The following is a 23,575-nucleotide window of genomic DNA, read 5'->3' as shown; positions in this document are numbered from 1 at the left end:
CCACAAAACTTGGTTTAGGCTCTGACTATTTGTTTAGGTCTTCTTTTTGCATCCACCAAGACCTCTTTTATTACAAGCCAGTCTTCCAGCTCACCTTGCCCTATGAAGCAAGTTCACAGACCCTGTTATGGTTATCCCTTAGCTGGAGTGATAGAAGGGATAGACATCCATCTCTGAAAAATGCCCAGCTATTTTTTCCAGGTTCTTCCCAAACAAGGCATGAAACACAGCTCTGCTTTACCCTCAAAGAGAGAATTACACCTACTGCCGTGTTACAACATCCTGGTCACTGCCTGCCACTCGGGAAGTGGTAATCTGATTGTAGCATTACTGCTGTCAAAGAAAATGTTGGCAACCTATCAATCTATTCTCAGTCTCCCAACCCCTTACAGCATGACTTTCACCACGGTGCTTCACTGTCTGAGATTAACTCACCTTTCAACATTTCCCCTCATGGTGAGAGGAAAGGCACTGCAAGTACCAAGCTTCTTATGAAAAGTATTAAAGCATGGGAGAGACTTGAAAATACATTTTTTTGCAAGTAGCTTCCATAACAAAGTTTGGTCTAGATGTCAACATTTGGAAAATGAGACTATATTAGGGGATTTAATTAATTAAAGTTTATTTTACAGAAAAAAAAATACATTTCCCTCCCCATCACCACTACTTACAAACTCAGGAATGGAGACTGACCTGTTGAACTAAGTACCAAAACTTCCCTGGATTTCAAACTGAAGTCCCAAACACCAAATCTTTCCTTCTCCAACCCAGAACTAAAATAAATCCTGAATAGAGTTCTTGTTTAGTTATATTACAGCAGCATTTTAAAGGACCAGCTGAACAGCCTTTGTATATACAGCATTTGTATATACCACATACACACACACAGAGTAAACAGTAAGACCCCCAACAGAGAGGTAGCCTAAAACAAAAGACAGAAAAAGGTAGCAAGCAGTTCATAACCAGAAACTGAAGCTGATTAGAAACTGAAGCTAAGAGGCTGGCTCAGTGTCCTATTTGCTAGCCCTCATTGTTGACAACAAAAAATTACTTATCAGTGCTTTTGTTAGAAATGAAATCTGGTTTTCATGGATTTCAGAGGTATGCCAGATCTCCTCACAACCTTCACCTTGTCAGAGTCAATACAATTTATCCACTGGCTTTTCAGCAGGTGGCAAGTGGTGCAGGCTTCACTGACCTCTGAGGAACAGCCCTGCTTTCTGCCAGCAGATGACTTGGAGCTCTGTCCCCACCAGTTGGGCAGAGATGAAAGTGTGTGTGCAGGTGGATGAGCCCAGCAGAATGCAAACAGAAGGCAGAGGCCTCCACAGGAGATACCTGCCTGGTGGCAGCGGGGGGAGCAGGGCAGGTTAATAATCAGAAACTCACGCTAACTTCCAATTTCCCAGCGACTTAGTCTGGGTCACTGTTTGATGGATGAGGGTCAGTTTCAAAAGTGTAATTTTAAGGGAGCCACATGATGTGCTGAGCTGAGTTACATTTGTGCACAGTGTACAATCTGTTCATACCATGGCAATCCACCCAAACACACAGGTAGGCAGCAAGCTGCTCCTCCGCAGTGCAGGAAGGGGAACTTGCCACCTGCAGGCAAAGCTCTCAGAGCTGCAGAGGCAGTACAATACACAAGCTAAAACCACAAGCAAACTGTTATTGAGTTGAACCACAGCGGAGATTTTCACATCTGCAAACCAGAAAGTACACACCTGTTCATTCCTCCCCACACACACAACCACTTACAAAAACAAGTTTCTCTGCCTTCACATTAAAAATTGCCAGAACTTATGCCAGCAGAGAAGAAGGTCTTTAAAAGAAAGCACATTTTATTGAGAAACACAAATGGGTAGATGCTTTAAAACCAAGCAAACAGCCTTACTGCTCACACAACGTTTGCTGTCAGAGCAGAATTACACTGCCCTCCAGCTGAGGCACAACATGTGAGATTCCTCCTCCCCTGGCTTGTGGAAAAAAAGCTTGCACCCTGTGTGTCTCCTATGAAAGGCAGTGTTAGCTGGGGTCTCAGCTTCAGGCTGAAAAACATGCTGTCAGAGAAGTAACAGCAGCCATAAGGAAAAAATTATTCCCCTCCACTTGTCAAAGGAAGAGAAGATGGTAAGATATAAGCTCCCTATAGAAGAAACTACACAGAATTATGTGGGTCCACTTAAAGGCAAAAAGTTTCAGAGCCATCAAAAAAGCTAAGTTAGCAATAAAAGCCAAAAGGGGAAAGGGACAATAAGAAGGAAAAGAGTACGACACATACCCACAGTCTATCCAGCCTATAGTGCCTCGTCCTTTCACCTCCTGGGCCACGCTGGACAGTAATCTGAGTGAGCTTTCAGCAGCAGTGGCTGGAAGACAAAATAAAATAACAAAACTAAATTAAGAGCAGCATTACCACTCTACACAAACAACACAATGTAGCATTTCTATGCTCCAAAGCACCCCAAGAACATTTTGTCTCATTTGAAGAATGAGTAACAGGGATCAGTAAAATCTTTTGTAAACTAGAAGGAAAGCTGTCTGCAGCTGAAGCTGGTGGGTCCTTTCCTCTACCCCCTTAAACAAGACACTGAAATTGGTATTTCCAGCCACACTCGCTGAGCTGCATTTACAGAGCTATACTGTGTCCTCTCCTGCAGCTTCCATCCCAACACTGCCTTCTTCCCTGTGCCTGGGCATGAACCATTTTGTACCACAGCCTGCTAATTAGAGCAATTTCATTTAGGACTTTCATCAGCTGTAAGGGCAAATCATTCAGCATCTCTGCCTCCCTAATTCCACCCCAGCTATACACAGAAAATAACAGACTTTATCCTCATAATAACCCTGGGAGATACCCAAACCAACAGTCATGAGCAGTACCCAGAAAAGGTCCTTCCAAGTACTGGCTGTTTTATAAATATCCAACAGAGATTTTTATAATGCCATGCCACATGTGTAGGTTTTGCAAATCACTACCATTCCAAAAGAGTCTTATAAATGGTATTAAAAATAAACAGAAGAGAGAAAAATATAGCAGTACAAATCAGTATCCATTCCCCCAAAAAAAATCTAAGAGGAACTGTTTCCTTCCTCAATAAACAGAAAATAGAAACCCAGAGCCACTTCCAGATCTCCACAACTACTTCAAGTAACTGAATGTATGAATGGCAATACTGGGACAGACAGAATACTTTTGTAGACCAATATCTTGTCTCCAGCATTTGAGACAAGTGAGGGCCTGCAGATGTCAGAGTAGACAAGCAGAGCCAGCATGCAGGATAACCCATCAAACAACCCCTAAACCTTCACTATTTTTGCTTCAACAAACTCCTGAGCCAGAAACAACCTCTTTGTATTTGACAGACTTTGCTTGGGCCTGATGCCATCAGAGACACCAACCCACACATGTCAGCTCTCCAGAAACTCTCATACCCCAATACCCAGAACATGCAATTGCCACCCCTCACCAACACAGGGACTTAGCTGGGGGAATTCTTTGCATGTACTCAGAATGGAGCAGTTTCACAAATGCACTTTTAAAAATAAGCCTTCAGCTTGTCCCAGAAGAGTCAGCAGCTGAGTACCCCTGGTAGACCCCCAGCTGGCTGGGAGAACTAAATATCTCCCACAAATTATGACACCTCCCAAAATCAATGAATTTTCCGATTGCAATAGAAAGTGACATCTAGTGCTGCTCAGCTGGGAAGTAAAGCCTTTGTTCCAGCAGTATGGCCAGCCAACACCTCATCACAGCTGGGGGATGTATATCTGGGATTGAAATTACACCTCCAAATTCCCATCTCTTTTTTCCCCTCCCCTCTTTCTGGGTGACTGCTGGGAAAGAGATTTCTAATTGTGCAAGGATCACTGTTCCAGGAAGAAACATTAATTCCACAGTCAGCTCTGCATGCAATGCTTTAGACTGCTAAAACCAACCAATTAAATAACAAAAACAGAAAAAAAGAAATCTCCATAACATGGCTTTTGAACAATGCCCATAGGGCAACATTTATTAGATGAGTGTCACAGCTGAAGTGTTCTAGTTGTGCTGCTAAAAATGAAAGCAACCACCACTTAAAATATTAAGCGTAAAAAGAAAATTTTCCCTTTAAGAAGCTGAATAATACAGACGTCTTTTTATCTAAAGTGTTCCTTTCAAAAATCAAAAAGCATTAGAAACTCTTTTATGATTTTCACTTTGAACCTGTTACTACAAAACCATTTGGCCAAGTTCAAGTGCTCAAAGTTCCCCACTATAGCAAAACAGAAGTATTTTAATAAAAAAATAAGCCATGTATATAATTTTAACTGTTTCAGAATAAGCATATCTTTAGGAAATAAAGTTAATTACTCCAGCACCTGCACATCCTTGTCTGCAAAATTCTCTAATACTGGGGGGCAGAGGGAGGAGGACATTGGTCATCATATGCTGCTCCACTTTGATACACTATGAACCCAGAGCAATGCTACCATCACTGTGCTTAACTGACAGAAGACCTTTGCAACAGAAAAGGTCAGAAAAGCAGGACCCAACACCCAAACGAGGCATTATCTCGTCCTGTCTGCCTACAGGAAAAAGAAGGAAGCAACAAAAACAATACAGCATGAAGAAAAATCATCTTAATTACACATTTTACTTCTTGCTGTCCAATGACTTCCACACTGACAAAAGCATTCTGCACTTGTTTATAGAGGTTAAAGATTATTTCCTGATTTTACATGCTGTTACACAAAACACCCCCACCAAAAAAACAAGGCAAGAAAGGATAAAAGGAGGAGCAGGAGCAGAACAGAGCAAAGGAAGAGCAAACAGTTTAGTAACAGCCAGAAAGGTGAGCCTGAATGACAGAGGAACCAACAAAAAGATTCAAGGGGACAGGTGGCATAATGTGAAATGAGTCATTTTCCATCTTACACAACCGTTCTTTTTTATTTTTATATTTTTTTAATTAAAGCTGACAGACAACCATGGGACACTCAAAACTGTCAGAAGCAAAGATGGATTGATTTCAGTACTGTAACTATTCATTACGCCTTTCAGTGTCACCAGGAAATCAAAACTTGCAAACTACTGTGATAAACACACCAGAAAGCTCTTATTACAAGGGACCCGGTTCTGGAGACAAAGCCAGAATAAAGTACATTTTTGCCAATTTGACAATTAGAAGGCTGAATTAAGATGACTCCAATCTTGAAACATCAGGAACCTCTGAATTAAAACAAAGGACACCAGTCCTTGCAGTCACACAGAAGCCCCTTGGTACACACCTTGCTGGGCACAAAGAGCTGGAACATCAAAACAAGACTTACCAGATTTGGAATACAGCACCAGTACGTTATTCCGTGTCCTGAGAAGCTTCTTAAAATCCTTGTGATCACTTATTTTCTCTATGAGTGGAGACACCTTCAATGAGTACACAAATGCTGGCAAGAATGCCTAGGGAAACAGAGAGCCAAAAACATCAGTCACAAATACAAAGACAACCTGCTTTTGCAAATCGCCATCGTGTTTTTTTATAATCTTGAGACATGCTGCCTTAAATAGGCTATCACATTGGTTTGATCAGCAAAACCAAAAGAAAAATGCCAGGCACGTGATTTATTGAAACTGGGTCAATACATTCCTAACAAGTACCCTTACATGGAAAAATGAACACAACATCAAGAAATATGGTTTTACTTAAGATGTCACCCCCTTTAAAAGTTTGCTCCCAAGTCAGATAATCAGGTAACAATTCTATGTAAATTTAATATACTTTACCAAGAGAAGGAGCAAAATGCCACTTTGAGAGCACCCCTGTCCCTACATCCCTGAATATGCTACAAACTCAATCCAGTATTTTGCTACCCTACAGAAGACAGCCATTAATTTAAAATAACCCACACTGACAGGGAGCAGATGTAGGAAATGAGACCAGAAAATGCAAGTAATCCAGCATCCACATTAGAGCACTAAGCACAACCCTCTCCCACCCACCCACCCAAAGTGGAGCAGGGCTCATGTTTCCCAGTGCCCACACCGTGTCACACTCACAGCAGTGCCTTGTTCAGCTTCCACTGGCCACATGGAAGACACAGCATTTAATCTCTCTGCATCTCAGCTCTGGATCTATGCAAACAAGTTTTTTTTTCTACTGCATCTTTTACTCTATTTAAATCACAACAGTTCCAGAGCAGAGTGACTGTCGTGAAGTAAAACTCATATCAAATTATGACCATAACCTCAGCTGGCCTTTACTGCTTATTCTTATTGCAAATTCTTCAATAATAATAATAATATTATAATAATTTTATCCATCAGGCTATGCTGCTTCCCTTCTGCACTGTACTGAATTCGTGCTAATGGAATGATTAAGGGAAGCTTAGCTGGAGAAATTATCTAGCTTCCATTCACCTTACAGTAAAACCTTAACACTTAATAGCTTGGCTAAAAGCTTTAGCTCATTTGCCTAACACACACAAGAGGTTCAACATTTCCTTAATTACAGAACTGATTTTGATCATGCCTTACTCCAACCAGGCTGGAAAATATGTCCACAGTGGATGTGAAGAAACAAAAGGCAGCTCCTGCATCCCCTGTGTTCCATCATGCAGCCTTTAAAGAAGGGACTAAGCCAATGAAGTCAGAACACACAGCCCCAGGCACGCACTTCATTCAAATTCAGCTATTTCCAAGCACCACAGTCATTGAGGCTCAGAAACAAAACCTGCACCTACAAAGCAGACTGTATAAATGCCAGAAGTCTTTTTACATGTGGAAAAGAAAAGGGCATGAAGGGAATCCTGGGACACACAAGGTAATGGAAAGAAGCTGAGCAGAGATGGAGGTCATCAAAACAACCAGGGTGTTTGAAAACTTAGAAGTTACTAAAAAATACACCTATAACATAAAATCTAAGGGTGAACAAGTTACCCCACTCTGCAGGCAGCGATCCCACCACTGGGCCCCAGATGGTCAGATTGTGAGAATATGAAGGGATCACATTTGCAAGTCAGCCCCTCCACCTTCAGCATCAATGTCCTTGAGGATTTAATTCGACCAAAAGACTCACATTCTCCTAAACCCAGATGTCCAGGGTTCAACCTTCCTGCTCCAGGCTGATGTATGTGTATCACTTGTGCATTTTCTGAGATGAATACATGGTGTTACCAATCAAAACAGGCAAATATAGTTGGGTTAAGTGACGTGACACGGACATGAATAGTCCTGCCCAAAACCATCAATATCAGGGGCTGCACAGGAGAAATTAATCCAACATTATGGGCAGATCTTTTTGAAGCTGTTTTTTTTTTAAAAAAAACTCTTCACCTCAAGTTTTGTAATTATTCAAGTGTCTAACGGTTTTATTTATGTCTTAAGTTACAGAAGACAAAAAATAAGCTTAACTGAAACTAAGGCTGAACACAGGGAAAAAGTGAAACTACAGGTTGCTCGTTTAGCTTTAAAAACTGGACTCAATTAAGGATATTCTAGTCTGTGAATTCTCTATCAAAAAGAAGCAATTAGATTAAAACACCCCACAAAAGCCACTTTCAACATGACATCAAATGATACTGTAAACTTTGTTTAAAGTGCTTACCAAGAGCTAAAAAGAGGGGTTGTTAGAATGAGATGATCTTTGAGCTCTCTTCCAACCCACACTACTTTATGGTTTTAAGCATAGGCATTCCATGTCTTTTCCAGCTAGAAAGGCTGTTTTGCCAGCTTCAGGAATTTTTTTTTCTTTCTAAATAATGCAAACTTCTTGAAAAATTGGATTCTGAAAACAATGACAGCTTTAACTAGTGCCTTGTCAGTGTTGCCACTAACAGAAAACCCGCTGCGCTGGTGGAACAGCAGGGACTTGGAAGGAGGTGCACGTCACATTGCATATATCCACTGCTTCTTTGCCCAATTCCTCTCCAGGTATCAAATCAATACATGCTACTCATTTTCCTGCAGTTTTACTACAGTAGCTCTCTCTGTTCCTATGGTTTAGCCCAAAACCCACTGGGAAAGGCATTGTGCATACAAGCACACCAGTCAGCCCAGCTGAATAAATCATCATCTCCCTTTAATTAAGATTAATGTTGCAGCCTTTCCTGGTTATAAAGCCCAAAAAAGGTCCAAGCCAAAGGCATTGATATGGACAGAAATGCCCTGCCTGCACATCTAAGGCAGCTGCAGCAACACTAGGAGGTTGTCAGCTGAGCAGAGAAATTCACCAGCCCCAATTCCCATTTGCACTACATGATATTTGCAAACTGATAAAAATTAAGTAGTTCTGCACTCTCCAGCTTTCTCCTGCTGAAATTAATCAATACCCTAGCTAGAAATAAATGAGAGGCTGGTTTATGGTTAAACCTCCAGAAGAATCTCTGCCTTCCCCACCAGCTCTGTTGAAGGCAAGTGATATCAAGGAGTCAAATCTACCAGTCCCAAACACGGGGCTGCTTTGCCCTGCTTTAGAGTACAGCAGTGACTGTACCAGCAGCTACAGCCTCACCAGGGCTACAGCCACTAGTTCTGGCAACATGTAAAATTAAGAGGATGGGAAATAAAGAATTCTATGGATGCAGTTACACTCTTCCACAGAAAACCAAACTCATGTTCCTGCACAGCCCATAATAAAAAACAGCAGCAAAGATGAAGCTAATTTGCATGTACTGTGCTATATGAATTTATTTGTAAGTCATGACTCAGGTAGATTTACTCCAGACATTTTGGAGGAGAGCTCATCAGCCAGGCAGGCACTGCCCAATCAAGCACACTGCTTCTTGTTTAAATCCAGGGCACAAGAGGAGATGAGCGCATATTAAAAAAGAAGAGGTCAAGAAAGGTGACAGTCCCTCCTGGGCAGGAAGCTTCTTCTCATATGCGTCAGGAAGTGCTACATTCACACATATGGAAATCTATAAATAAGAAACAAGTTAAACTGTCTTGTCACTTGAGCATCCTAAAGCTTTAAAATCTATTCACGACCACCTCCAAAAAGTTAAGAAATGCTCCAAGTATTTTTCTCAAGAAGCTGCCCACCTTGATACCTGCTAAAGTGAAAAGCATTAATAGGACCAACATGGACAATATCTCTGCCACCCTTGCCAGTTATGGCAATGAGAAACTGCAACAAAACTGAGGGAAGGCTATTTTACTTGGGGCTGTGTTTGCACAGTTGCCTAATAGCTCCTTATCCACAGCTGGCTCGGTGACACAACTGTCACCTGGTGTTACCAGATGCAGGAAACTTTGGTGGAGACCTTCAATAAAAGACAGACTACACATGGCAGACTATGAAATACAAATCTCATACCAATTCCAGTCTGCAGGTTTTTCCCAGCTCAAGATCGCAATCTGAATTTATTTTCACAGAATCTTTATGGCACAGGTCACATATCAGTCATGTGACTGTAGTGTCTGAGATGCATGAAAGACTCTCAAGTAAAATGTAAGTGAACCAAAATCCTCAAGACAGTCAATTCAAAACTGCTGAGACACAGCTATTCAAGTACAAGGTACAAAACCCCCATGTGTTCTAACTGTCTCTGTTCTTCAAAGTATGTATTTAAATATATGATCTTGCAAGCTTGGTGGCAGAAGTCTGATCAGTTAAAAAGGTTCAATTTTCTTTTTTTCCCCACTCTCCAGTAATTCCTCGCAGAGCTGCCAAACATATGCACGTGTTAAAGAGCAGTAAACACTCCACAATCCCACTCTCTTAGAATTGGTACCCAAGGAAGATCTGAGCTTTCAGAAACCCAGAGGCAAAGAGTTACAGGCAAACAGCTATTTGCTAATTATACTTCCAGGACTGACACTATTGAAAAATGTGGTCATCCCTCAGGCCATGTTTTCTCAAAATTATCAAGGATCTGAGAAAGCAGAGTCTATTTCTCAAGTTTTTACTCTTCTCTGAATCTCATTTTAAAATGAAAAAAGAGAATATCTTTCAAACAGCCACAAGAATGTATTTTCATATTTTACATTTATTATTCAAATTAAATGTGATAAATGCTTAACTACTGCTCCCACAGAACCCTGTTCAATTTATGAGTTGCTCCCCACAAAAGCTTCGTGACAGCATGGTCTTTTGCTAAGGATAAGCAGCATAACTGGAGAATTACTTATGTATTTATCTTACATCAAGGGCAATGAAAACACACAGATTTAAAAACAAGAAGATAGATCTTCCTTATTTAATTTTGATTCCTATAAAAAGAATAGCATTGTACACTGGACAGAAAAACTATTCCCTATTTCTCCTATTTCCAGCTCAAGAGCCAGAAACATATACTTCCCTGGACACAAATAATGCATAAAAAGTATAAATGGGTATGCAGCTGAAACAGTGTTTAGGTGCCTGAATCCATATGTCAACATGCAATTTTTATGCACACACTAACACATGTATAATTAGCAGCCAATTTGCACACTATTCATCAGGAATAGCTGGGGCTGTGACAACAGACTCCAGCACAACTGCTGCTTGGCAGGGACACAGCCTTACACTCGACCACAATTTCTAAACTCTACTTTTTCAGGAAGACATTGACTCAGATTTCTGCCTTAGCTTAGCCACCCACTGGTGTCATTCTCATTTTGGGACAACAGCATTCAACCCACTGTAAATATGATCAATCAGCAACCCTGTGCATATGAAACAGATTGTGTCTGACAAGGCATTTTTTAGGAGTCTAGCTGAAGAGGAAACCTGCCTCAAAATTCCAAGCAGTAATGGAGACAACTGAACATTATTTCATTATTAACTTCTTCAGGAGGGGAGTAGTTCACACTCCGAATAAGGATCTCACCTGCCACATTAAAATGGGGAGGGGGGGTGGTCAAGGGGAAGAAATCCCAACAAGAAGACAGAATCTCACCTTTCCTTTCCTACTCGGCTCCCAAAACGAGCCCTGTGATGGACTGTGCACTTCACTTCAGAAGGCTGACTTGAAGGGACAGCTCTGTACTGTGGTGACAGAGGTTTGTAAATCTGCAATCAGCTGGTGACACAGCCAGGTCCTGTGGTGCAGACACTGTGCATGTACTGACAATACCAGCTCTAAGTCATCTCCAGGCAAGCACAAGGGAGAAACTGACCCATTGCTTCCTTCCCCCCAGTTCCTGCCCACTGAAAAATACAAGATTTTCAAATCAAAAGCCTTCTTGTTTACAAGAATCACAGTTTGACTGCAGATGTTTTATCTTCGTTGTTCATCATACAAACCACTCTTGACCTTGTGCAATAATTGCTTGCTTTTCACTCTGGAGCCCTCCCTCTGCTGCTATTTACATTCAGGGTTGTGCTGCTTTGATCATTGAGCCATTTGTAACAAATGCCTTCCAAGATGGATAGTGATAAGTAGGACAGTCCCCTTTTTTCGTTCATGATTAATATCTAAAAAAGCTGTAGAAACATTTTAATCAAATCAGATGGGAGGAGACAGGTTAGCTCTGTTACCCAAAGGTACCTCAAGGAAGCCTGGTAAAAAACTACTTTGTGGAGTGGGGAAGAGAAAGGGTAGTAGCTCTTGGGTCTCAGACTTCAGGGGTCACAGCTGAAGTGGCCCCTGCCAGAGTCTCTGCAACCCCACTGGAATCACAAAACCATCTTCTGCCAATTACCCCTGCAGGGGCTCACAAAACCTTCCTCAGCATCCTGCTGAGGACTCCCAGCACAAAGGCTGCTCAGTGGTGTCTGTGACCAATGCAAAAAGGCACCAATGGTCTGAGTGGGGAGCAGCGACTCCCACACCTACAGCAGCGTAGGATGGCAGGTGAGCAGGGCTCCAGCAGACACACAGGAAAATCAACAACTTCTGCACTGCAAGACCAACAGCATTTGAAAACTGTGGGTTTGCCCAACAGATTTACATTTGCAGAGATGCCCACTGGACACTTCCTGGGTGTGTTCATTCCCACAAGCTCTATGTTAGAACACATTCTTACTGCATACATAACCCGTATCAGTTAACTCTCACCTCAAGCTGCTCCAGAAATTAAAAAACAGAAGCAGTACTGACATTTTGCTGTGGAAGGTCATATCTGCAAAGAGGTAAGTATCATATTTTCTTTTGTTTTCAAAGGAAGGCAAATTAAAATCCTGACAAAGAGTGTCTTAGTACTCTCTAACTTAGGCTGAAGAACGCTACAAATGAGACATTCCACTTAAGGTGGTGCTTGCTATGTTCACTTTCCAAATATAGAAGGTAGCAAAAAATACCATGGAGACGTCAAGATTTGACTAGACTCTACTGTTCATATTGTTCTTACGCAGTGGGGTTTAAGCTAGAGGCATAATAGTCTATACTAAAGGATGTTCTTAAGGGCTCTGAGTAGCAAATTAATTGTATGGTTTATCACTGGGTTTCGAATGCTCTGTGAAGTAAAACCTGTGCAACTATTTACTAATTAACAACTGACTGTAATAGGGTCAATTACTAACGTTGACAAAGAATTTTCTCCTTATTATGAATATGAAGCTCTCTCTCTTCAAGCCAGGCAATGGCACCATACATATATTAAACAAGCTGTTGATGAAATAATATTTCAGATATCACTTCAGAACAAGCACATTTGAGTACAGAAGTTAAGGGCATGAGCAAAGCATATGCCACATAATCCCCCACTAAAATTTGGGTTTTCGAGAAGTTTAAAGAAATACCACCTACTGAAGAAGCACGTAGGAGGTACTATAAAAAGAAGACACAACCACTATTAATGGGATTTATAAGGAAGAGAGGGCAAAAGATAACACCTGAAAATCTCTAGCACTTTATATGGCGTTTGTTATCTTCAAAGCATTGCATAAATGTTAACTAATTAATCCTCACATTCTTCTGCCAGGTGACAGGAGGCAAAGTTTAATTTTAATAGCTGGAGCAAGACTCACACAGAAAGGAAGTGATCTGCAAGAGGCAAAAGGAAGGCAGCACCGGAACAAACCAGCACACAGCTGATCCTAGAGCAGCACAACCACACAGTCATGGTGCACCATATCCAGGAAAAGTGAGGAGGGGGAGAGAAAGAGTCTATCTGCAGTCACCCAGCAAACAGGCTGTATGACTCTGAACAAAAAGAAAACAGACAGGACATCATCAAGACAGTCACAAATTAAATTACCTTTGTTATCTGTGTTCTGCAAGTGTGCAATTCACAGCACCCTCCGCCTCTCACAGCTGACGCAGTGCCAAAACTAAACTAAACACTTGCTTTGATATCACAATTTTTTGCCATTCACAAGCTTGAAAAGGTGGCAGGAACAAGGTAAACAACAACTTATTTCCAAAGTGACTCTGCCTTCATCAAGAAGTTTAAGGCAATGCTAGTTAGTGCAATGCAATTTACAACCAGAGATTTTCCATTCACAGACCTCCAGCCACAGCTCTCAAGAAATACCTCACTACCTCCATTTTACTGAAGCAGAGGAATTCAAGGAACTGCATCACCAAAAGGCAAAAGAAATGGTCAACAACAGAACAAGCACCTCTTCCACCACCAATTGCTCGGGACACCATGAACTCACCCCTGGGCAGAAATGCCAGTTCTGATGACACCACTCTTGCACAGCCTCCAACGTCCCAGGGCCTCTAAAATAAACAGGTGCTGTGTCACCAAAATCAATGGATTGAAAACATCCCTCCATAAGCCATGGAGTACAGTGACAAAGCCAAGGTTTGATTTGGGAACGGCATCTGAGGACACACAGCATAGCCCACATCAGAGTTTTACAAATCCATTATTCTGAAGAGGGAATGGACAAAGCAGGAATACAGTGGGGGGAGAGCAAGTAAAGAATTTGCCTCTGCAATACCCTCTGACTGCCAGGAAACACTGTCCAAAGAGGCTCCTGTGGTACAAACAATAACTGGATGGGAAGAGGCACTCCTGAATTCAAGCCTAAATGCCACAACAGGAAACAGCACCTGAGCACTGCAGTGGTGAAGCAGTGCTCACACCCTGCCTGCAGACCCACCAGAGGCATGCCACTGCTGCCACACTGCAGGGCTACCTGCAGCACAGAGGGAATCATGCACAAGCCCCCCCTGAGCCCTGACAAGTCAGTGTCAGGGCTCACTCGTGCATTCCCTAAGGATTAAGGAAGTACTTGAGGAGCTGGAAGCCGGAAATGTTCCCTTCAAGCCCTTCTTTGAAGGCACTGGGTTTGAGAGGCACCAGGTCACAAAGTCTGCTTCTCAACAGTGCTCAGTCAGCTGAACTCTTGACTCAGTTTCTCTGTCACTAAGCCAACACTCGGAAGACAAACTGATCTTTGCCACACTGGTATGAGATAATATTCATTGGTGTTTGCAAAGCAAACAGACCCAGATGCAAAATCCTGTTGGAAGCAGCGGCTGCCTTCTGCTAGGGAAGGCACAGCACCTGATGCATCAGAGGAAATGCTAATCCACCTTGGTGTAAAACTCCTTCCCAGTGCCTTGAACAGTAAATTCAGTCCTTTGAGCATGAAATACAGTCAACCACTTGCTAAACCAAACAGGGAACCCACAACTTCCTCACTGCTCTCCAACTCATTCAAGAAATAAAACTACAGCAGGCAGAGATCCCCCCAACCATCTTTCTCAGGTGCGTCTCACACACCCACAGTGATGCTGAAGGTAACAAATTAACAGCTTACATTAGAAGAAACTGAAAGATATTTTTCATCCAGCTTTGTAGGTTCCCTTTTATATATGTAGCCACCTCCAATTCTGGGTCAAAAAATGAGCCCTATTTTTCAGAAGTGCTATGCATGCACAACTGAAGCTGCTGTTCCAGGTGCACTGCAAGCAGTCAGCACTTCCAGAAAAACTAACTAACAAATAAAACAAAAGCCAAAAAACCAAAACACATTGGGATACATGAAAAAGGACTGGCTGGAAGGAAAAAATGTTTCTCATTGACTACCAAGTAGCTGGTATTACCTTTAGTTTAACTTTACACACTGATTTAATAGCCTTGCATTGACTCAAAATAAATTAAAAGCAGGTTTTGCTATGTCACAGCTGTAAACTAGTTTTTCAATCCTCAAGTACAGCGAGTTACGTATTTCAAGATGAAAAATCACACCTTCAAGTGCAAGATAATGCAAATTGGAAGAAATAATTTAAACTACTTGTACACAGCAAAGGGGAAAGAATTAGCTGAATCAACAGCTCAATGAAGACATCTGCTCAGCATGAAGCATCACAGAGCAAATAAACTGCTATGCCAAATTAAGAAAGGTAAGAAATAATAATGTGGATAAATTAAAATGCCTTTGTACAATTTCACTGACAACAGCAGGGCCCCCAGCTCTGCAACACAAAAGGTCAAAGAGGGCAGCTAGAACAATTAGGAACAACAGATTCATATGAAGAAAGATGGGGAAAATATCTTTTAATCTACACAGAAAAAAATCACAGGAAAATATTTACATTAACATAAAGTGAATGTTACAGTAAGATAAGCTCTGACAGTCACAGTGATATAGTAGGAAATACCAGAAATAACTCCGTGTGCTTAGCTATTTTGAAGGGAGGGAAAATTCAGTCCACTTGTAACTCCACTTGGTCCACAGTATATGCTCAATCTGAGGAATGCACTGCCACAAGTATCACTGAGAAAACTACTGCGAATATTAAAGATGAGCCACAGAGGAAAAGAATTCACACTAAGACCTCTCCAGCATTTAGGGAGAGTCCAGCCTGACTTCAGTTTCACTTGAAATCAAGGAAGAGCAGATAGCAAAGGTCTGTGGTTTTAGATCAAGCTTAAAGCAAAAGTTGTTCAGAATGCTCAGCATTTCTTCTCCCTCCTGAATGAGCCAAGAGCTGTGGCCCTGCCAGGGGCAAAAGGCTACACCAGACAGGGCTGAATCTTTCTGTCCCACAAAGGCAATTCTAATATTAGTACAGAATAAGCATATGGCAATTAGCAATTCCACACTTGATTTGTATGAACTAGGTGAGCACTCCACAGTCATGCATTTCCAAATACGTTTCAGATCACTTGTGCGTAAAAAGATTAACTTAATTTTTCATTAATTATTAGCTTCATTTGCCCGGGCAGAAGGATGAACTGTAGTTCATGATAACAAATGGAATAAAGTACTGTTTTAAAGCATGCCTTCATTAATCTTTTGAGCTATTTATGCTAAATTCTGTGGATTAAAAAAAAAAAAAAAAGAAAGAAAGAAAAAAAAAGAAAAATCAGACTTTAAAATATTTCTGGAAGTCTAGGAGCCTCCCTGAGGTAAGCAGCGCTCTAGTCCGTGTAACGTCAGTGAAGCACGCCCCGACACTCGGGAGCGCAGCGGGATGGGCAGCGCCACATGCGAGGGGCGCAGGGGCGGGGGTGCCCGCGGCGGGGGTGCCGCACACAGGTGCACAGAGCCGAGCGCCGCGGGGGAAATCCTCTGGAAACACTCTGCCTCCGCGCCGCTTTCCACACGAAACTTGGGACCGAAGCGCCGCCGGTCGGAGCCCCCGGGGCCGGGGCAGCCGCGGGACCCGGCCCGCCGCCGCTCGGGGAGCCGCTGCCGCACGCCGGGGAGCGCTTTCTCCGGGTGGTGCTTTGGGAGGCAGAGAGAAAGGCAAGGGGGAAGCAGGCGAGCAGCACACGGGCTGAGCGCGGGGAAGACACCCGGGAGCAGCGCTGCCGGAGCCCGGCCATGCCGGGCTGTGCCGAGCCGAGCCGAGCCCGCCCGCGGCGGCGGCGGGTGCGAGCGGCGGGGGAGCGGCCGCGCCCGGCCCCGGGGGCCCGTCCCGCTCCCAACTTTCTCCCAACTCCTCCGGCCGCGCCGCGCCCCCGCCCCGGCCCCGGGACGCGGGATACCCCTTGCCACCCTCGCCGCCCCCCGGCGCCACTCACCGCCAGGCCGAGCAGCAGCAGCGGGAGCGGCGGGAGCCGCCCGCGGCGCCGCGCAGCCCCCGCGCCCTGCCCCGGCGCTGCCATCCCGCCGCCGCGCCGGACCCGCGCCGGACCCGCCGCCGCTGCGGCTGCTGCCACGTCTGGCGGCGCAGGCGCGCTCGCCGCCACCGCCCGCCCGCGCCGCGGCATGACGGGGGCTGTAGTCCGGCCCGCGCCGGGGAGTCGCATCCCTCGGGGGACGGTGCCGCTCCCGCCGCAGGGAAATGGACACACAACTCCCGCTGGAAGGCTGCCCGAAATCCCCGTCCCGTTTGCTTCAGCAGAGGTTAAAAAGTTCCAGCTCTTCTCTCACGTCCCACTGGCCTCCCGTCCCGGGTTCTTTGTGCCTTCACCTCTCTCCCGGCGTGTGCCTTACTCCAAAGAGGCTTCTGGCACACAGCCTCTTTCGTGATGCTTGTTTGTCAGGGGTTTTAAAAGCTTTAGCTGATCTTAGGTCTGGAATAAAAGGTGAATAAGGGAATAAAAAATAATGAACAGGGAGAGAGAGTTAACTGGTAGAGAGGATTGGAAACTAGGACCTGTTATCCTTATAAGTTGTTCCCACTCATTAAATCCTAAAGGTGAACCCTGATTATCCTCACACGTCGGCAATGATGCCAAAGTGCAAGCAAATAAATAAATACACTGAGTCTGACCAGGATCAATTTGTGCAGCCTCCATTATAATCACAGTATTGGAATGGTTGCTGCATCCAGATGAACAAATCGGTCTATGCCCTGAGTCTGGCACATCCAGTGAGCTAGCTCTGCCTCGCAAGGACATCCCAGATGTCCTGCCAGTAATCTCCAGGTCAAGGCAGGTCAGCCACGTTATAATTGGCTTCCCACAAACAGAAGGGATCTTCACCTACCGCCCAGCGGCTGCGTTGAATTCTTCCTTGGCTCAGAAACATCAAAGGAAAATCAAAGGCATCTTCGAGGCTGATCCTTGCAGCTGACTGTCACCCGAGCAATAGACTAAGAGGCTGGCTGCAAGGGAGCAATTTGTAGATCCACACAGCTGACTGATCACTTCAAGTGGTGATGATGAAAACTGAATGACGTTGACATTAACAAGTCCCCTGGTGGAAATACAATTTTGCAAAGCAGAAATACACATAGAGAAGGTTATTACTATTAACATTTACACTTTTGTGCATCTTTTGCAGCAGAATCAGAGCACACTTTCTCAGTCACAGCTGGATAACCTTTAGCAAATCATTTCACAGTGCTATGCCTCGCTTCCCATCTGCAAAAGGCCTCGGTTAGCCTGCCTTAAAACAAGGTTAGCAATCCTCAGCTCTTGCTAAAATGCCAGTGAAAGCACACATGAGGCACAGCCCTGGAGCCATCAGAAGGAGTTTGGGATTAGAAGGGATGGATGGCTGAAGGGAGACTTAGGGAAGGAAAAAGTATGAATCTTTTCACTTCACAGTTGAAGGACCCAAAACAAAACATCCCTTATGCCAAATACCCGTACCCCTAATGTATATGCTATCCACACTGCCTCCTCACCTGCAGTCCTTACTGACTGCACTGGGATGGACAGATGGACAAATGCTGGGCTACACTAGTTACCACCACTGCTGGTGCCAACTTCCCAGCCTGTGATAATCAGCCTGCTAGTAAAAGGGTCTGAATCTCCAGTTCAATCCCAGTGCAAATAGCTATCAAAACTTCCAGGAATAGGTAACCTCTTCTAGATGCTGTTCTTCTTCAAATCCCCAGCCCACAGCTGAAAAGCTGCTGCATGCAACTACCCTGACACATCCAGACCTCTAATCTCAGCTGGATATCCAGATCCTCAAAGACTGCTTGAGTCCTCCTGTGACTCTTTTGTGTAGAAAAATGTTATATCTTCTGATGCTTCACATCACAGTTACCATTATCAGGCAATGTAAAAGTAACCTCAGTGTGGTAGAATTTTCTGTGCTGTGTCATAACCATACAGGATATGCTGCCATTGTGATAGGAAAGGATAAAATCATGGGAACATGGTTGCTTTGTCACAGCAGTACATTTTTATCATGATGGCAAGAGGAAACATTCTCAGGAAGAAAGAAAAAAAGAAGACAAGCTATTTCAAACTGAGCTTCTCAAAGGTTATATAAAAAATACAGTTTGGGAAGCTGCAGTTTTTATATACAGGAGAATATAGAAAAGGTATCCATGTGGCAACTGCAGCTTCTTTCATTCAGTTCGGCTCAGTAATTTGTATTGACATGACAGGCACTGCCAAAACTTAAGAGACAAGATCATTGAGCATCTGTCGCAGGTCAAAATAATATATCAAGTATCAGCTCTAGACAAGGCTTTGCACACTGGCAACTACTTAATCAATCCAGTCGTGCATTACTAATGAACTCATTACAGTTGTATCTCAGTGTGCTGCTTTCCAGTATCCCAAGTTTACCCTGTATCTGTTTGACATTAATATCATATGTTGCTTGCTTCTCTGTAATTGTAATATTTGTATATGGCACTGCAAAACACTGTGAAAGCATTCATTTATTCACCACTGAGAAGAAAGCATTACTACCCTTGGATTATAGATCAGAAAACAGTAGCAGAGGGATTATATGATTTGCTCAAGGCTATAAAACCAGACTGTTTCAGATCATGTACATTTCCAAAGCCTGCACTGGGTCTGCTAATCCTTACTTGACTATATACATTCAAACACCTCTTTTACCAAGCATAAAATACAAAACTGGACTGACAGTAAGTATGTCTGTAAGGAATTACACCTTCCACATTTCATCCATGTTTCTGCTTTTTTGACAAGCTTTATTCTTTGTTCTCTTTTTAACCTGAACAAGTCTCTGTTGGCTTCTCACAAAAGGTAAAGTGAGTCACCTTTACCACAAAAAGTGATAGCAGAGCAGACAGAAAAAGATACAAGTAAAATTTCAAGCCATACGGAATCCAGGGGCAACACAGGATCTTCTGGGACCCAAAACTACATGTCATTTGCCCAGAATGGAAGCATGACCTGCTCACTGCCTTAACTACACAAAGTTCTCTTCCTTCCTTCCAGCAACATCTCTTCCTTCTTTAGTTTAGCTTCAGCCAACTGATTTTGATCTGCAGGCTTATCTCCTGTACATTTTGTGACATCTGTGTCGTGGCACTGATTGCATCAGCTGAAAAGAGACATAGGAGCTGGTTGCCATCAACAGATTGATGGCATCATAGCCCTGGGCTCCCCATGACCTTCCTACAGCTCTTCAGCACATGATGAAAAGAAAGAGACAGGACCAGCCCCTGTAGGACTTTATGTGGGAGTGGTCACAGGGAAGAGGCACAGCTGTACATTGCTTTTCTCCAGCTGATGTCTGTCAGAGGGGAGAGCCTGAAGGCAGCTTTCCACTCCTGCAGCCTCCTCAACATCTGACAGCAGGCCTGCAGAGGCAGCATATCCATACACATCAACTAGCAAATTCCACGGAATACCATTAGCACACCATAATCATGGATACAAAGGTGCAGCTGTTACATAAGGGATTGTTTCTTAGGCCACACATTCTAAGCTCCATACTGTTCCATTAAATGTTTTTAACAATTTCCTTTTGGGGAGGGGAACGAAATCTTGCTATTTTAATGGGGATAAATTGGAAAAGCTTTGGTCCACGTCCCAGCACTTCATGGCATACCATGCCATATCATAGTATTGCGTTTGCAGAAGAATTTTTTTTTCACAATCTATGACATGTTACTTATATATTCCCCAAAAAGATGTGTCTTCCTCCTTAATTTTTTCTCCTGAATTTGACGCATCTGTGAGGTTAGTTTGGACATCTTTTGGTGCTTTTCACTTCACCTCATGTAATCCTTATCCATTTGCTTCTACTGACTCAATTTCACAATTTTCTTTTTCCTTCAATATCCATGCCAAGGCTCTCATATCTTCCCCTCCAAGTTGTGTCTTCCTCCTTGATTTTTTCCCCCTGCTTTTGCAGCATCTGTGAGGTTAGTTTTGGCATCTTTTGGTCCTTTGCACTGTGCCTCATTTCCTCCCAGACCATTTTCTTGTAGTCACTAAATGTCCCAATTTTCTGGGTTTTTTGGGTTTTTTCAGTCGCATTTCATTTGATGGTATCTCCTTTCCAGAGCATTTGTAAGTCTTTCTTTTCTGTGTTGCAAGATTTCATTTCCCTTCCAGAAATGGTATTTTAAAATACATCATGAGTCTCAAGTGGCTGCTGTTATTCAGTCTGTGACATTTTTGTGCTTTTCATCTGGTTCACTCACTGACCTCAATGGGAATGGTATGGAGGCAAGCTGGGGTAGAGTGTAGTTGGAATGCTTCAGTGGCACTGTGCTGTAATGTTGTTCTCTGCAGCATAGAACTCTGGGCCTTCATTTTCTACATCATATCCTTTTACATTTTGGAGACCTAGAAGGCCTCTGGGCTTTTTGTACAGACCTTGAACTGCGCAAAGACAAAATACACACATGAAGTGTGCTTTGATGTGAAGTTTACTTTTGTACTTTATGCTTGTTGTTTCCTTCATTCTGGAACAAAAGGACTTTTGGACCACAGGTAGACAGGTGCTCTTTATTTATGAGATGAAAACAGCAGTCGATAGTGCAGGAATCAGTTAAAAGTTGAGTACAGATATTTTCCAAGTATTCCTCCTAGATATTTTCCATTATAGTTTTTATTGCTTTCTCAAAGTCTGAGGCTTGCATGCCCCTTTACATTTAAGAGGCCCTACGGTTTAGTACACTGTCATTTCTTTGTCTGAGTCTCCAAAGTTGAATATAATGTGTTCCTGTGTGAAATAAAAAGCTTCTACAGTACAGGCACCTTACTGGCAGGTAGTTGATAATTTATGTCTCACAGTTACCTGCTGAGACAATAGTTAAACAAGATTAAAACAACCATTGGAGTCTAGCTGTTGTACACTGACTGCTGCACTGCTGCATGCTCCCCAGGTACTGTGGTCAACAGTTTTCCAGTGATTTGCAAAAAATATTCAGGCTTTGAAAAGTATTTATGCTGCTTTACCTTTACTGTATCATCAGGAAAGTGTTGAACTATGAGCTTGTGAAGAGGGCAGAGATCTGAATTCAATGAAGAGTTCAACCACAGGTTCCCTGCACAACCACAAGGATTTACATGTCATGTGATCCGGGGGGGCTGACGTCTCCACCTATAAATCAAAAATAGGTGCATAAGTGGAGTTTAGCTAATACCCCCTGGATGGTGATGACCTACATACTCTACTAACAGGGGCCTGTCTGGTTATTTTTGAACAATATAGGTTGCTATTCTGCTGGCAAAATGTTTGACTTCAATATGCAAGTTCCCATAACAGGACTGATTCTGCCATGTTCATTGGGGTAGCCTCACACCAGCAGCCAGCAGCAGAGAATTGGGTGGGGCTTCTCCTGCAAGCAGAGATATTATGCCTCTGGTCTGGGTGCACAAAATATTAATCCAAATATAAAGACAGGACTATAAAAATGCAATCAAAATACTGTTTGGTGTAAAACAATGTTTGCACTACTGGCCTCAGTATTTAGTGGAGCTGTATCTATTCACAGTAGCTTGCATCTATCTTCATATTATGTCCAAAAATGTATTAACATTCAACCTCAGCACATATTTACTGCAGACTATGTTCTACTAAAATATTTTCATACATCTATCCTTTGAGAATATAACCAATACATCCAATATATACATATTCAGTACTTTTCCCTCACCATACATAGATAGATAACTTTGTATCTACTTTTTTACACACTTGTACACACACACATGCACACATGTATACATGGTATGTATTGGAGATACCTTGTGTAGATTTACATGATTTAATATTAGTGAATATCCAGTCAATATTGGGTTTCCCTGTCCATTTTTAGGTTTCCTGGAATTAGTTTGTGTGATTAAATACTGCCTGTTTGAGCTTAAGATCAGCAGACTAAATTAAGTGTATGGCTATGCAGTCAGCAGCTACAACATGTAATATGGCAAGGTTTAACGAGGGATTTTCTTCCTGGAAGACCTTGTCTTTGTAAAGACCACTGCTCAGAGCCATGTGAAAGAATCTGTGCTGTGATGAAGCAAGCATGAAAAACTCCCCTAATCTTATGATCAAATCCCTTGGCTTTCTGCAGCTATGCACTCAGAGTAGCAATTTAGCAATCCTGTAAGGAATTTACTAGGTCCTTAGGATTTTCTCTATAAACCTTCTTCCTTCCCTGCATATTGCAGTAACCCATCTTTTAGAAGGAAACCACCACAGAGAATGCTGCATAGGAAAAGAGATTGTAGAAGAAGCAGAGGAGCAAGCGGAAATAAGACTTTGATCCTAAACTCTTTGAATGTAATGGATTGACTTCAGCAGGCTTTGGCACAATCCCTAGCTGTCAGGGAGGAAAGTCAGTAAGAAAAAGGAGGGAAAACAGCTGAGGATCAACAGGGAAAAAAAAGAAGCAGAAAGAAAAAATACTGAAGGGAAAAGGAAAAAACTAGAAAGGGTAATAGGTAGAGTGCCAAGGGAAAAGAGGCAGAGTAATAGTGGACACCACTAAAACAGAAGTTGAGGGGAGTGAGAAAAAAAAAAGTAAATGATCTGTGAAAGGGACTGTGCAGGACATTGATTTGCTCCTGGTTTTTAAGCTGGTTGCACATAGCACAACCTCATCACTGTGACTGAGACTGTCACTGTAATTGCCTGTTGATGTGCCTGTC

At 42.9% G+C, this 23,575-nt stretch overlaps 1 protein-coding gene across 2 annotated transcripts in view; it reads right to left on the bottom strand.

Moving 5' to 3' along the window:
- The window catches only part of PDIA5 (protein disulfide isomerase family A member 5), a 112,244-nt gene that overhangs the window by 80,596 nt on the left and 8,073 nt on the right, over nucleotides 1–23,575 (bottom strand). Inside the window, exons 2-5 of one of the 2 annotated variants that reach the window (XM_064435017.1) lie at nucleotides 21,881–22,025; nucleotides 17,742–17,951; nucleotides 5,314–5,440; nucleotides 2,282–2,369 (exon numbers count right to left, since the gene is read on the bottom strand). In XM_064435017.1, the coding sequence (XP_064291087.1) occupies nucleotides 2,282–2,369; nucleotides 5,314–5,440; nucleotides 17,742–17,783 (257 nt within the window). In that variant the 5' untranslated portion in view covers nucleotides 17,784–17,951; nucleotides 21,881–22,025. Of the gene's footprint in view, nucleotides 1–2,281; nucleotides 2,370–5,313; nucleotides 5,441–16,831; nucleotides 17,075–17,741; nucleotides 17,952–21,880; nucleotides 22,026–23,575 lie in introns of those variants that run through there. The other variant, XM_064435016.1, reaches the window with a different exon arrangement.

Source organism: Passer domesticus, chromosome 10 (genome assembly GCF_036417665.1).
Source record: "Passer domesticus isolate bPasDom1 chromosome 10, bPasDom1.hap1, whole genome shotgun sequence".
Taxonomy (NCBI): domain Eukaryota; kingdom Metazoa; phylum Chordata; class Aves; order Passeriformes; family Passeridae; genus Passer; species Passer domesticus.
This window is presented reverse-complemented; position numbering and strand designations above follow the sequence as displayed.